The 15,438-nt window shown below is 37.2% G+C and overlaps 4 protein-coding genes across 4 annotated transcripts; 3 read left to right on the forward strand and 1 right to left on the reverse strand.

Annotated features, from left to right (window-relative positions):
• Nucleotides 1-2,228: 2,228 nt before the first annotated feature.
• On the reverse strand, nucleotides 2,229-3,467 carry LOC104787628 (uncharacterized). Its single transcript, XM_010513233.3, has one exon. It carries the CDS (start codon nucleotides 3,416-3,418, stop codon nucleotides 2,384-2,386), a length of 1,035 nt encoding a protein of 344 aa, XP_010511535.2. The 5' UTR covers nucleotides 3,419-3,467; the 3' UTR covers nucleotides 2,229-2,383.
• A 922-nt stretch (nucleotides 3,468-4,389) lies between these two features.
• Nucleotides 4,390-5,421, forward strand: LOC147944577 (uncharacterized). The gene has a single exon (XM_087512652.1). The coding sequence runs from the start codon at nucleotides 4,390-4,392 to the stop codon at nucleotides 5,419-5,421; it is 1,032 nt and encodes a 343-aa protein (XP_087368778.1).
• A 4,705-nt stretch (nucleotides 5,422-10,126) lies between these two features.
• LOC104787629 (butyrate--CoA ligase AAE11, peroxisomal) lies at nucleotides 10,127-12,679 on the forward strand. The gene is made up of 3 exons (XM_087450982.1): nucleotides 10,127-10,648; nucleotides 10,890-11,743; nucleotides 11,866-12,679. Exons 1-3 carry the CDS (start codon nucleotides 10,406-10,408, stop codon nucleotides 12,530-12,532), a joined length of 1,764 nt encoding a protein of 587 aa, XP_087307108.1. The 5' UTR covers nucleotides 10,127-10,405; the 3' UTR covers nucleotides 12,533-12,679.
• A 79-nt stretch (nucleotides 12,680-12,758) lies between these two features.
• Nucleotides 12,759-15,324, forward strand: LOC104787630 (putative oxidoreductase At4g09670). Its single transcript, XM_010513235.3, has 3 exons — nucleotides 12,759-13,331; nucleotides 14,305-14,584; nucleotides 14,883-15,324. Exons 1-3 carry the CDS (start codon nucleotides 12,864-12,866, stop codon nucleotides 15,206-15,208), a joined length of 1,074 nt encoding a protein of 357 aa, XP_010511537.1. The 5' UTR covers nucleotides 12,759-12,863; the 3' UTR covers nucleotides 15,209-15,324.
• The last annotated feature ends 114 nt before the right edge of the window (nucleotides 15,325-15,438 follow it).

Raw genomic sequence — 15,438 nt, forward strand, 5'->3', positions numbered from 1 at the left:
ATTGTTTCTTGTGATAACTCAGCCATAACTCATTATAACTCAGCCGTCACATGACCTTTCGTTTTCTGCAATGATTATAACTCAGCCGTAAAGCGATATTTTGGCGTGAAACCATCAGTTAACCTAATAATAGACATATTTCCATTCTAAATTTAATTTTTGAGTTATAATAATTTTAACATTCAATTGTTGGAGAAATACTTTTAGAAAAATAAAATTCTAAATTCGAATAATAATTAGTTAATTATTTGTAATAATATCTTGTGATAAAAAGCTCACTTTATGAATTTATTATGCGTGTGGATTTGAGCAGGCACAAAATTAGTGATTTTTTGTGCTTCCCTAACAACACTTTTTGTGACATCGAGTGACGTTTTAATACTTATTAGGAATCTGACAGAACAAAATGATCAAAAATGATCTAAATTGTTCTATATTGCTCCATCCGTGCCAAACTCCTAAATAACCTGTAAAGACTCACAAATAACCTAGAAACAAATCAAAAGACTCAAAAAGCACACTTATATCATGGTTAAAAACCGTAAAAACCATGATATATCAGTGAGATTGTAGCAGATGCGAAGAAATTGGTGATGAGATTAGTGAAATTGTAGCAGATGCCGAGGAAATTGGTGATGAGATCACTGATGATCTGGATAATGGACTGGTAAGTTTTTTATTTGAGGGGTTTTGATATATTTTTTTTTTTTGAATTACTAAGAGGTTCCGGAACCAGGGACGAGAGCATTTTATACGGTCCCCTCCCAAAGATTTTGATTTTTACCATCTTTACGTGCTGTTGTTTTAGCTAAATTATCTTATCACTAACAAGTTATGTTTTGTGATATTTGTTTAGGATACATTTTTTGATCTTGTCAACGATGGGTGGCAAAGCGGACAAAGACTATGGGATTCACTATGAATCCCTTTTTTTATTATTATTGTAATATGGCGTCGTCACTTATGTAGTAGAGGTTTAAAATATGTATTTTTCTAATTATTATGAAAAGTTTATGAGATATTTTTTAAAATCTAAAATGTGCACTGCCACATAATCAAGGTACTTAAAATCTGACGAAGAAGAGCCTAAACCACCTAAAAAACTTCCAAACACGCCTAAAACAACAATTTAAACCACCCTATTTAACAAAATAGGCTCACACACACTCCATCAAAGATAGGAACTGAAAGACATAAAACAAACCGGGCAGAGAAACCTTAGGAGACAAACCGCAAAAAATAGAGACCGGCATCTTCCAAAAGCCGAGAACCAGAACAACCACCGTTAAGTCCCAACGAACCACCTACAAAAGCAGGACCACTCCTAAAACGAAACCAAACAGATTTGAAGCTCCAAACCATCCCCAACCGAGTCCATTGCCAGCCTCGAGAACCAAAACGGCACAAGCGTGAACTCAAAGGCTACTTCCTTCTCACCAAAGCTGAGAAACCATCAGAGCAAAACACCACCACTCCGGAAACTTCCAAGACTTTAAAGCAAGCCGAGCAAACGGAATACAAAGCTAGAGCGAAACTGTTAGATTTGTAAAATCTAGAAATCTCTGTTAACTCTTGATAGCAAATCGTTACTCAACACACACTCCAAGAACGATACCATTAATGCTTAACCCGAACCATTACAGTACACACCATAGACGAAGGCTAGCACATCACTAACTCATCATCCACACCAAACGAGAGAGAGACTAAAAAATCACTAGCTCTGGCTCTCAATTCTCACGCAGGAGAAACATTCACAATATTCAACACTAGCTAAGCATCCAAGATAATTAACTCATTCTCAGCTGCTACTTAAGGACGAATACATCCAACAGCAAACCCTATTGTTCATTCCCAATCTTCACTTCATTGTGCCAGTTAGGCCTCCTCGTCACCAATTCCACATTTAGCTTGAGTATATAAACGTATCAGAAACACTTAATCCCATCTCTACAAGACTACAACACTTATCTCCGTCAGAAATGCTTCTCTCTTTTTGGTGGTGCAAATGGATCAAAAAAATTCCCGCTTGACAAATGGATCAGAAAGTGGTTCATATTCATTTCATTATTTCCTATTTAAGCACACATCCTTCTATATTCATTTCCTTGTTTTTTAGTGTTGTAAACTCTCTTTAGCATCTGCATACCTTATTATGACCAAACACCTATGTAAAAAGACTTAAATTTAGAACTTGTCCATTATGAACGAATTTTGTTTCTTGGACGTTAATATATTCAACTCCAACTTCATTAATGGACCGGAAACAAAAAGGTCACAAAACGAATAAATACCAACATGAATAGATCACAAAGAAACGAACTTATATGTACTGTACATGTCTTCCACAAAACCAAGACTCGTCACTAAAAAAAAAAACCAATTACGGGAACTGGTTAAGCAAACCAGTATGAAATGGTTGACCTCCCATGTAATACCTCTCGAGAACTTCATGAATCATAGTCACCATCATCAACGTAACATCACTAACTCCATTCATCCTCTGTATCATGAAACCTAAACGTGACACAACTTCATACTCAGCCTCACTGAACCTCAAAGCTTCTCTTCCCACTATCCTTGCAACCCTAACGAAACTTCTACGCACAACGATCTCTCTTCTCTTCAAGTTAACCATCTCCCAAACCGATTTCAAAATCGCGTAAACCAAATCCCAAACCAAACTCTCCCTCTTCACAGTCACAAGCTGAAGAATCAAACCAAACGCAGCTTCCAAAGCTAAACACCACTCCTCTTCATCATCACAATCTTGATTCATCAACAACACGTTAACGATCTTTAAACCAAGACCATTGTCCAACAGCGGAATCAAGAACTCATCATCAAGAAGCATTGGCAAATCACTGAACATCAAAAGAGCTTTTTTATTCCCGTCAAGTGAGAGAATGTAAATACAGAGCTCTTCCCAAGGGTTGCTTCCTATGAAAACATCAACAGCGACACGAGATACGATTCTTGAGAGGAGTTTGAAGTCTTTATCCGAAGCTTCTCGCTCGTAAAGACAAGCATTCAAATGGGTTTTGATGTCATTCAAAGCCTCTGTTTTCAAACCGACCCTTGAATCGTCGAGATCCATGAGAAGTGAATCGAGGAGAAAGAGTGAGAAAGATCGAATCTTTGGGGTTGTTGTATCGGCACCGAACCTGTAGATTTGGAGGAGCTTCACGGCTAAGATGTTTGGGAAATGGTGCTTGAAGGTTTCGTAGAGAAGCTTCGGAGATGAAGATGATTGCTCTGTTTCTTTACCGTAACAGAGGCTAGTGATGAGGTTTGTGATTCCTTTGATGTCACGTGTTGCGAGGATCTCTCTTGCTTGGGTTCCGATGTAGATACGTGATGAGGTGAGTGGGGGTGGTGGGTATGAGGAAGAAGCTTCGTCTTCACGACGAGAAGTCATCTTTTTCGTGGATTTTTTTTCCCGAGAAAATCTTGGAGTCGAGAGAGAAAGAGATAAATGATAAAACAGAACGAGTAACTGAGTGATCTGATGAATCTTTTTGATATATAAAACGATTTGGTTTCTTTACGTTTTCATGTTTCATAATTGTAAATGATTAAATTGCCCTATAGTTTTTTTTTTTTTTTTTGTTATTGGAGAAAAATTAAGAAACAGAATCGAAAGTAATTATACGTTCTTTATCCAAATCGGGATAAGATACGTAATTCCGATATCTATGCCATGAATTTTTTTTTGACAATTCTTTTAAAATATTTATATGAATTTCTGAAATCATTGGTGTAATGTAATGTAGATGCTTAAAACTAAATTTATTGGTGTTTACAGTCACTTAGTTCTATATATTATTAATCATCGGTTGTTAAATTTGAATTCTTCACGTTTTCGACCTGTTCAATATATATATGTACTTGTTGATATTTGTACTCTTCACGTCTAAAACTAATAGCTCTAGCTCTATCACAAGCTTTATTAGATAACCGGGTTAATGATATAACCGGTTTAGTGATATTTGGTATACTTGTATATAACACTAATGTATGATACACTTTACACTTAATGAGAATTATTCTTCTTTCGGTACACTCTCTAACTGAATCTTGATATGGTATCAGAGCAAGAGTGACGAAGCTCGCTTCCGCCATTGATTCTCATTCAGATATCTCTGTTAAGCTCATTTTTGTGCTTGATTCTTCAACCATGAGTGCTTCTATCACTCTGTTGATCTTTGATTTTGTTTTCCAGCTTTATATTGCTGTGATTGAGCTTCTCATGATTGGGCTCGTTCTTTGCTTGTTCTTCGTTTCTTCTCCTTGATTGACCTTAATTGGTGCTGGTTCTTTTCGTTTTTGTATTCTCCCAGCTCAATTTTTCTATAATCTTGTTATCAATTTCATTTTCCTCTTTCGGTTATGGCTACGAATTCGTCAAATCCGACTTCTGCGATACCTAATTCAACATCGGCGTCGCGTCGCCCAACGGATCAGTATGAGAATCCGTATTTTCTACACTCCTCCGATCACGCAGGGATGGTTTTGGTTTCAGATCGGCTTAATACTGGCTCGGAGTTCCATTCTTGGCGTCGTTCTGTGCGCATGGCTCTTAATGTCAGAAACAAGCTTGGTTTCATTGATGGTACGATTCCTCAACCTCCTGATGATCATCCGGATGCAGGTTCTTGGTCACGGTGTAACGATATGGCGATAACTTGGTTGATGAGCTCTGTTTCGAAGCAGATAGGTCAGAGTTTACTTTACATGCCTACTGCTGCTGCGATTTGGTTAGATCTTATGACTGGTTTTAGGCAAGATGATGCACCTAGGATCTTTGAGATTGAACAACGGTTGAGCTCTTTACAACAAGGATCCATGGATGTTACTACCTATTATACTGCTTTAGTCACATTGTGGGAGGAGTTAAAGAACTATGTTGAGGTTCCTGTTTGCACTTGTGGTAGGTGCGAATGTAATGCAGCAGTGTTGTGGGAAAAGTTACAACATCGTAGTCGTGTGATGAAGTTCCTGATGGGGTTAAATGAAGCTTATCAACCCACTCGCCGTCACATCTTGATGCTAAAACCCATGCCAACACTTGCTGCTGTTTTTCATATGGTCACTGAGGATGAGAGACAAAAGAACATACAGCCTGCTACGAAGTTGGACAATGTAGCTTTTCAAACTACAGGATCTACTGAAAATGCTGGCTACTATACTGGTTCTGCTGATAATGTTGCAAATGCTGCTTTTCGATCACATCAGAAGCCTTACTGTACTCATTGCAATAGAGTCGGGCATACCATTCAGAAGTGTTATAAGCTTCATGGTTATCCACCTGGTCATCGCCTGGCTCAACGTCCACCAATGCAACAATCGGTTCAACCTCGTGCTGAATACTCTTCAAGAACACGTCCACAGTTTCCTCAACAAGCACAACTTCAGAACTAGTATCAGCAATTTCAGGGATCTCGGCCTGGTGTAATGGCTAATGCAGTGATGAATTCTGCTTCTTATATGCCTACACCTGCTATGACTGCAACTAATCTTGATCTCAGTAGTTTTACTCCTGATCAGATTCAGTCTTTGATTCATCAACTCAGTACTTCACAGTCCACGGTTCAAGAGCAGTCTTCCCCTTATCTGACGGCTACGATAACTGAGCATGGTGCCATGGCTGCTACTTCTACCTCTCGTAATGTGACAATTGAGTTTCCTTCTTCTAGTTTGCGTTTTGAAAATCATATTCTCACCTTTCAACATCAATGCTTATCCACTCTTTATTCCATTTTGCCTAGTGGTAGTTGGATAATTGATACAGGAGCTACTAGTCATGTTTGTTCTGACCTTTCAATGTTTAGTGAAACCTTTCCTGTCTCAGGTGTAACGGTTTCTTTACCGAATGGCACTAGAGTTCCCATCACACATACAGGCACCATTCATGTCTCACATGCATTAGTTTTGCATAATGTTCTTTATGTTTCAAGTTTTAAATTCAATCTTATCAGTGTTAGTTCTTTGTTAAGACAAAATGATTGCTCAGCTCATTTATATCCTGATACATGTTATCTCCAGGACCATACTCGGGACTTGACGATTGGTAGAGGTGTTGTTGTGCACGGTTTATACATTTTGGAGCATCATCTCATTTCTGCATCTGCAAATTCTATTACTTCGCCTTTTTCTGGATCCTTGCAAGTGGATGAACGTGTCTGGCACCAACGTTTAGGACACCCATCCTCAGTCAAGTTACAACATATGTCTGGTATTTTACCTATATCATTTAGTTCTCATCATGATCATTGTGAAATTTGTCCATTAGCAAAACAAAAAAGGTTACCTTTTGTTTCTAGGAATAATCTTTCAAACTCACCATTTGATCTCATTCATTTAGATACTTGGGGGCCATTTTCTGTAGAATCAATAGAGGGTTATAGATATTTTCTTACCATTTTTGATGATTGTACACGAGTTACTTGGCTTTATATGATGAGAAATAAGAGTGATGTTAAAACGATTTTTCCAACTTTCTTATCTCATGTTCGTACTCAATTTCATACTGACATTAAAGCGATCCGTAGTGATAATGCTCCTGAATTAGTTTTTGATACAATTGTTCAAGAAAATGGAATCATTCATCATTTCTCCTGTCCATACACTCCGCAGCAAAACTCTGTCGTTGAACGCAAGGATCAACATTTGTTAAATGTTGCACGTGCCTTACTGTTTCAATCTAATCTTCCTCTTTGTTATTGGAGTGAATGTGTTACTACTGCTGTGTTTATCATCAATAGGATTCCTTCTTTGGTTTTGAATAAAATTTCACCTTATGAAAAGCTTTTCAAAAAATTACCTGATTACAATTTCTTACGTACTTTTGGTTGTTTGTGTTATGCATCAACATTGCCTAAGGATAGAAACAAATTTACACCTAGAGCTGAGCCATGTGTTTTCATAGGTTATCCTCCTGGTTATAAAGGATATAAAGTTTTAAATCTAGAAACAAATGTCATTCAAATAACTCGAAATGTTATTTTTCATGAACATATCTTTCCTTTTAAGAATGTTTCTCCATCAGTTCCTCTCGATGATTTGTTTACTAAGTCAGTTTTGCTTTGGCTGTACCTGTTGAGATTGAACTTGTTGATGATGAGCCTGTGCATTCAATTCCTGCATCATTACCTGTTATACCACCTTTAGAGTCATCTTTGTCATCTGCATCACATTCTGGTGCTGTTCATCCGGTACAAGAGACTGCTACAACTGGAACAGGGCAGGTTGATCTACCCATTGTCAGGCCGAAGAGACAAGCTAAGGCTCCAAGTTACTTATCTGATTACCATTGCAATCTTACACAAATTTCTTCAGATTCACTTCAAATTTCATCTTCTACTTCAGATTCCTCTTCTGATTCACTTGTTCTTTATCCTATTTCTTCTGTTCTTACCTATTCTAAGGTTCAACCTTCCTATCAGTCTTTTGTTCTCTCTTGCTCAATTGAAACAGAACCACAAAATTTTAAAGAAGCTATGGCCCATCCTCATTTTCCCAAGGCGATGGATGTGGAGATTACTGCTCCCGAATTGACTGGTACTTGGAGTATTGTATCTTTACCCCCAGGTAAGACTGTTATAGGGTGTATATGGGTTTTTACAATAAAATATAACCCAGATGGATCTATAGAAAGATACAAAGCTAGGCTAGTAGCAAAGGGATATACTCAAATGGAAGGCATTGATTACATTGATACCTTTTCCCCTGTTGCTAAGCTTGGTAGTGTGAAACTTATGCTTGGTTTGGCATCTGCTAAAGGCTGGACTCTCACCCAAATGGATGTTACTAATGCTTTCTTGCATGGTACTCTTGATGAGGAAATTTACATGTCTCTGCCTCAAGGATATACGCCTGCCGTAGAAGGTTCACTTCCAAAAAACCTTGTTTGTCGACTTCATAAGTCTCTTTATGGGTTGAAGCAAGCTTCCTGTCAGTGGTACCAATGCTTCTCTGGTGTGTTGCTTGGAGCAGGGTTTGTTCAGTCACCTGCTGATAACACTTTGTTTGTCAAAGAGACAAGCACTTCTTTTATTGCTCTACTGGTATATGTAGACGATATTATGATTGCTTCTGACAATGATAAAGACTTACAGGAACTCAAGGTAACTCTCCATGCTAATTTCAAGATCAAGGATATGGGTGCTCCGAAGTTCTTTCTTGGCATTGAGATTGCTCGCAATAGTTCTGGCATTTCTATTTGTCAGAGGAAATATGCATTGGATATATTGGCTTCTACAGGATTCTTGGCTTGTAAGCCTAGCAATGTTCCTATGAATCCTAATGTTCCTCTGCGCAAGGGTATGGGAATATTACTGGAGCCAGCTCTTGCTACATCATACCGGGAGCTCATTGGTAGACTCCTTTATCTCACCCTTACCAGACCAGACATCACTTTTGCCGTAAAATAACTTGAGCCAGTTCTTATCTTGCCCGACTGATGTTCATTATCAAGCAGCACAAGAAGTTTGTCGCTATATCAAAGGTAATCCTGGTCAAGGTTTATTCTATGCAGCAGATTCTGATCTTTGCCTCAATGCTTTTTCTGATGCGGATTGGGAACGTGTCTGGATTCTAGAAGATCAATTTCTGGTTATTGTGTGTATCTTGGTAAAAGTCTGATCAGTTGGAAATCGAAGAAGCAGCAAACCGCGAGTCGGAGTAGTACAGAGTCTGAGTATAGGAGTATGGCTCTTGCTACATGTGAACTTATATGGTTGAATCAGTTGCTTAAGGACTTCAAGATTAAGGTACAGACTACTGCTAAGCTCTTCTGCGACAACAAGTCAGCTATTCATATAGCGACTAATCCCGTTTTTCACGAGAGGACAAAGCATGTTGAAATTGATTGCCATACTGTCCGTGATCAACTGAAGGCAGGCTTCTTAAAGTTTTTTCATGTTTTGAGTGCTAATCAACATGCTGATATTTTGACAAAAGCTTTGCAGCCAGGACCTTTCCATTCTTTACTTGGCTGCATGTCCATTTCAAGCCTCTTTCATCCTGCACATAGTTCCACTTAAGAGGCTTGAGGGGGGGTGTATTAGATAACCGGATTAATGATATAACCGGTTTAGTGATATTTGGTATACTTGTATATAACACTAATGTATGATACATTTTACACTTAATGAGAATTATTCTTCCTTCGGTACACTCTCTAACTGAATCTTGATAAGCTTTTATTTCTTTTGTGAGTAATGAACTATGAAGTATTGAAGCCTTTTAACAAAAAAAACTATGAAGTATTGAAGTATGAACATTAACTAATGAGCAATAACAAGAAAACGTTACAATGGATTTTGGAATCACATGAGGGTAAAAATGAAAAATTTACAAAAAAAAAAAGATAACGCCGTTTCCTTTGATTTAGGTGAAAATAAGAAATAGAGAATAAAAAAAAGAAGATAGTGCTATAAATTAAAGCTAATTATTTGATTCAAAGCTATAGAATACATTTCATCTTTCAAAGATTTTTTGATGATTTTAACATTTTTTGCAACTCTCTGATTTTGCCATGATCAATCTCATTAACGGGTTTGTTTTAGTGATGGATACATCATTATCTTAACTTCTCTAAAGAAGATCTTTTTATACATATGATGTGGTTCATGCCTCATGGTAGCTTTACTATATTTTTTGCAGCTTAACTAAGCTATAGCACCGTATCAAGAGAAGTAAAAATAGAATTTGTAAATCTAGCTTGAAAGATGTAGATGGAAGATGGAGATATGAAACGTATATGAACCTAATTATGTTTGTCTGACTAAAGCTTTAATGTATGCGGATCGTTTTCTAATCCTTCTTAGATTTTTTCCTCCTAATTAGTACATCGAAGTTAGCGAAGAAATTAAAATACTAACCAAAGTTTTTGGTCACAGACAACTATCTGTCGAGACCGATCCATTTATTTGATTACAAACGCATGTGAACAATGATAACAATAGTGAATATGAATGGCCAGTATACAATTTGAACGACTTCTCGTACCTTATATCTTTAAACAATTAATACAATAACTTGGGTGGTCCTTGTCAAAAACTGTATTGTCTGGCTTTCCTTTTTAAAAATTTTAAATATATAGGTAGGCTTGAACTATTATCCTGGATTCGTTCCGACCTGATAGATGCCCGAACTCTATAAATAAACGAATTTACTAGTCTTATTTTTCTTGTTTGGCAGCAAATTGTCTAGTACGACTTCTATAATGTCAATATCCCCTTCCTCGCTGCTAATATCATGTGAGAGCTAGCTTTAGATGTTTTCTATGACAGCTTCCAAAACTTTAGGCATGACCAGCATACAATCCTTCATATATATAAAATTTTGTTATCTATCACTATCGTCTATGTTTTGAAGCCTCTCACAATCTTCTATATATAATATGGATTTACATATTCCTTATTCACTCACATACACACATACAAAGATGGATAAACTGGCGTTATGTGAAGCAAACAACGTTCCTCTAACTCCCATAACGTTCTTGAAGAGAGCTTCCGAGTGTTATGCTAATCGAACTTCCATAATCTATGGAAAAACTCGATTCACTTGGCATCAGACCTACGACCGTTGCTGTCCTCTCGCTGCTTCTCTCCTTTCTCTTAACATCACCCGTAACGACGTCGTAAGAATTTTTTATTTGCCTTTTCATGCATATATGCATATGATATTACGATGCCATGACGATAATGATCCACATATCAACAATACATGACTTTTTTTTTTTTTTTTTGTTCTCTCGTTTTATCTTTAGTGATGCATTTATAAGATTTGCTTGTACGATCCTTAATTTTTTTTAGGATTGTATTTTTGACGTTAATGAATTATTTATCTATTTTCAACGTATGTGATAAATTTATGTATAGGTCTCGATTATTGCCCCAAACGTACCTGCACTGTACGAGATGCATTTTAGCGTTCCCATGACCGGAGCCGTACTTAACCCTATTAACACCCGTCTTGACGCTAAAACCATAGCCATCATTCTCCGCCACGCCCAACCAAAGATCTTATTTGTGGACCACGAGTTTGCCTCTTTGACCCGGGAAGTCCTTCGTCTCTTACCCTTTCACGATTCACAACCTCATCCCCTGGTAATATTAATTAACGAGTTTGATTCCACTACAAATCCTTCCTCCAAGAAGTTAGACTACGAAGGTATCATCCAAAAAGGAAAACCTACGCCCTCCCTGTTAGCAAGTACGTTCCTTGTCCGCAACGAGAATGACCCTATCTCTTTGAACTACACGTCGGGTACCACTGCCGACCCAAAAGGTGTGGTGATCAGCCATCGAGGGGCCTACTTGAGTGCTTTAGGCTCGATTATTGGCTGGCAAATGGGGATTTTCCCAATCTACCTATGGACACTACCTATGTTTCATTGCAATGGATGGACACACACATGGTCCGTTGCTGCACGTGGCGGTACTAATGTATGCATGAGACATTTGAATGCTCAAGAGATCTATAAGAATATTGAATTACATGGTGTGACGCACATGTCATGTGTTCCTACGGTCTTCAGATTTCTCCTTGAAGGAGGTCGAACAGACCAGTCACACAAGTCCCAGCCGGTTCAGGTGCTGACCGGAGGTTCTTCGCCCCCGGCTATCATTTTGAAGAAAATTGAACAGCTGGGGTTTAAAGTGATGCATGGCTATGGACTTACGGAGGCCACCGGCCCGGTTCTCTTTTGTGAGTGGCAAGACGAGTGGAACAGGTAATAGTCACCAATTTAAGTTTTACATATATATACTACAATCTTATAAATAACGGTGTTGAAGAACTTTCCACAACAACCATGTTAAAAATCAGAAAAAATTATTTGAAAATTCTAAACAGACTACCAGAGAATCAACAGATGCAGTTGAAAGCAAGGCAAGGGGTAAGGAGCATAGCCCTAGGTGACGCTGATGTGAAGAACACAGAAACTCTAGAGAGTGTACCACGCGACGGGAAGACAATGGGAGAAATTGTCATTAAAGGAAGCAACTTAATGATAGGGTATCTAAAGAATCCTAAAGCAACATCTGAAGCATTTAAAGACGGATGGCTCAACACAGGAGACATTGGTGTGATTCATCCTGATGGACACGTAGAGATCAAAGATCGATCCAAAGACATCATTATCTCAGGAGGTGAAAACATCAGCAGTATTGAGGTCGAAAAAGTTCTTTACATGCATCCAACAGTGCTCGAGGCCGCTGTGGTGGCCATGCCTCATCCTCTGTGGGGTGAAACCCCGTGTGCCTTTGTTGTTCTAAAGAAGAGTGAAGAAGAATTGGTGACCAATGAAGGAGGTCTCATTAAGTATTGCCGCGATAATATGCCGCATTTTATGTGTCCAAGAAAGGTAGTGTTCTTTCAAGATTTGCCAAAGAACAGCAACGGTAAGATCCTCAAGTCTAAGTTGAGAGACAACGCTAACGCCTTGGTAGTCAAGGAGGACGATCCCGGTTCCAAGAAAGTTCATCGAGAGAATGTTAAACACGTTCGTTCGAAGCTTTAAGACTTATATTGCTATGTATCCGCTTGGTGTGTGTTTTAATTAATTTTTGTCTTTGTTTGCATGGATTGTTAAATCTATGCTAACTACGCTAAAGTATTTATAAATTATATAGGTCAACAAATAATGCATCTTTTATTTAATGAAAAATCAGATTTTTTTTTTTTGTTTTTTTTTCTCACGTGAAAGAAAAAATAATAAATTGAAGAAGATAACTCATATCTAAGGCATAGGATTTGCCACGTGAAAAACACAAATCTCATCACTTTCATTAGAACACAACTCAACAATTAATGGCTGACAACATTGCCAAAAAAAAAAAAAAAACTCAACAATGGCTGACAACAAAACGGTGTGCTTTGGTCTTCTTGGTTGCATCAAATACGCATCAAAGTTCGTCAGAACAGTAACACAATCCTCAAACGCCGTCATCATCGCAATCAGTGATCCATGTCTCGAAACCGCAAAAACTTTCGCCACCACCAACAATTTATCGCCGGAGAACGTCACTATATACGGAAGCTACCAAGAACTGCTCAACGATGCAAACATCGATGCAGTGTACTTGACGATGCCGGTAACGCAGCGAGGGAAATGGGCAGTGACAGCTGCGGAGAAGAAGAAGCATGTTCTTGTTGAGAAACCACCGGCTCAAGACGCGACGGAGCTGGACAAGATCGTGGAGGCGTGTGAATGTAACGGTGTTCAGTTTATGGACGATACGGTTTGGTTGCATCATCAACGGACGGCTAAGATTAAAGAAACGATGTTTGATTCTGGATTGCTTGGAGATGTTCGCCACGTAAGCACTTTGTTCTTTTAATCAAAATATTGCAAATTTGTACAAAAAAAATATTTCACTTTTATTTTAAAACTAGATATTCACCCGCGGTACACCGCGGAACTATATTTTTGTTTAAAAATACAAAATAAAAATTCTTTATTATATTAACTATATATGTATATGATATATTTTGTATTTTTAAATCTACTATAGTTTTACATCAATACATTATGTAGTATATAATTTCTATTGTCAACTTGTGGTGGTTTATTATATACAGGATATTCTTATTATTCATTAAATTTAATTTAGTTAACAAATATATTTTTGTGATTTTTTTTTTATTTACATTGTAGAAATAATAGTATTACATAATATATTTTATTTTTATAATTATATGAGTATACTATAATTTGACTTTGTAATTTTGGTTGCTTTATCTCTATATCATTTAACACTTTTGTATTTATAGTTGTGCAAGTCGATTAAAATGGTGAAGTATTTTTTTGTAAAGTTTAATTTATATCAATTGTTTCTTATTAGTATGGATCAAAAATTTATATATTAATATATTAGCTACTGAAAAATAAAGTAATTTTTTTTTTAACAATTTGTATCAGTTTGGGCCCCAAATTTTTTTAAAATTAAAGTTATTATCAACAGTTTAATCACTTGGCTTTCAAACACATGAAAATAAGTTATTATCAACAGTTTTTTTAGAGAATGGATTACTTAAATATATAATATTTAATGCTAATGGTTGTTGGTCCGATACTTTTGGAAACTTGAATAGGAGAAAATCTTCTTAAGTTAAATTCCAAATTTGAGATTATTTAAAATAAAAAATAATTGTAAAATTAATATTAATGGCATGATTGTAAATAAGTTCAAACTCTAAGATTTATTTCATAAATGTCTCCAAAAAGTATATATAGATGCTTTATTAATCACTAATCCTTAAAGTGTGACAAAACAATTTTATATATTGTAGATGTATAGTACGATGACAACTCCGGTATCAGAGAACCTGACTAAAGAAGCTATGGGTTTAGCCGGAGCTATTGGAGAGCTTGCGTGCCCTATAGGTGCAGTTCTATGGGCTATGTCTTACCAAATGCCAATATTTGTCAGGGCTCTTCCCTCCTCTGTTTGCACAAACTCAACTGGGACTATCATGTCCTGCTCTGCCTCCCTTCAGTTTGGTACAACCGCAACCGCAATCGTCCATTGCTCTTTCCTCTCTCAACTTTCGACTGACCTATCTATCTCAGGTTCTTACTTCTTAGTTCTTACCATAGCCTTTACAATATAGGATGTAATAGAATTAGTAAGAGTCTAGGGGAATAAAATCAAATCCAGCCTTGAATTGAACAGTTCAAACCAAATTCAATTAAGCCAAAAGGAATAAAATTGTATGTAACTAAAATAAAAGATCTATAGTAGATTTGTTGTTACATTCGTTAGATTTATAAACTAGAAAAACGTATACCAAACCAAACCAATATAATGATATGTAAAATCACTAATGATCTTTGTAACAACACCATATGTCGAAATGTACCATGCCAGGGTCAAAAGGTTCGTTTCAAATGAATGACTATGTCATACCTTACAAAGAGGACACGGCTTGGTTCGAGTACACAAGTGGTGCTAAGTTCGTGGACATGCACATTGGTTGGAACGTAATGCCAAAGAGAGTTACCTTTGATTGTGGCGGAACTGGTGAGTCGCAAGAGGCAATGATGCTGAGAGAGTTCACTCGGCTTGTTGAAGGAATCAAGCGGGGCTATTCAGAGGCTGATCGTAGGTGGCCAGAGATCAGTAGGAAGACACAGTTGGTGGTTGATGCTGTGAAGAAATCTGTTGATATAGGTTGTGAAGTAGTTCATCTGTAAATGGTGTCCAGAACTTCCAGTTAGATTATGATATTTATATTAGTGTCATAGACCCATAAATATGTTATGGTAGCTAACTTTTAAAAGTTGAAAATGCTATGTCTATGTACTTCAAATGACCAAACGAGCACGGGTGTATAATTCTTTTGAATCTAGCCAAACTCAAACAGTATACCACACTAAGAATGGAATTGCGGGTGAAGAATATCTAGAAGTGAGATCAGAGCAAG

This window comes from Camelina sativa, chromosome 5 (genome assembly GCF_030686135.1).
Source record: "Camelina sativa cultivar CO46 ecotype springtype chromosome 5, ASM3068613v1".
Classification (NCBI taxonomy): Eukaryota; Viridiplantae; Streptophyta; class Magnoliopsida; order Brassicales; family Brassicaceae; genus Camelina; species Camelina sativa.

What these genes read in the sequence shown, in the direction of transcription:
- LOC104787628 (XM_010513233.3), bottom strand. Translation starts at nt 3,418, where the DNA reads ATGACTTCTCGTCGTGAAGACGAAGCTTCTTCCTCATACCCACCACCC.
- LOC147944577 (XM_087512652.1), top strand. Translation starts at nt 4,390, where the DNA reads ATGGCTACGAATTCGTCAAATCCGACTTCTGCGATACCTAATTCAACA.
- LOC104787629 (XM_087450982.1), top strand. Translation starts at nt 10,406, where the DNA reads ATGGATTTACATATTCCTTATTCACTCACATACACACATACAAAGATG. An exon ending in ACATCACCCGTAACGACGTC is followed by an intron (nt 10,649 to 10,889) that starts GTAAGAATTTTT and finishes ATTTATGTATAG; the next exon opens with GTCTCGATTATTGCCCCAAA. An exon ending in TGGCAAGACGAGTGGAACAG is followed by an intron (nt 11,744 to 11,865) that starts GTAATAGTCACC and finishes AATTCTAAACAG; the next exon opens with ACTACCAGAGAATCAACAGA.
- LOC104787630 (XM_010513235.3), top strand. Translation starts at nt 12,864, where the DNA reads ATGGCTGACAACAAAACGGTGTGCTTTGGTCTTCTTGGTTGCATCAAA. An exon ending in TGCTTGGAGATGTTCGCCAC is followed by an intron (nt 13,332 to 14,304) that starts GTAAGCACTTTG and finishes TATATATTGTAG; the next exon opens with ATGTATAGTACGATGACAAC. An exon ending in GACTGACCTATCTATCTCAG is followed by an intron (nt 14,585 to 14,882) that starts GTTCTTACTTCT and finishes GTACCATGCCAG; the next exon opens with GGTCAAAAGGTTCGTTTCAA.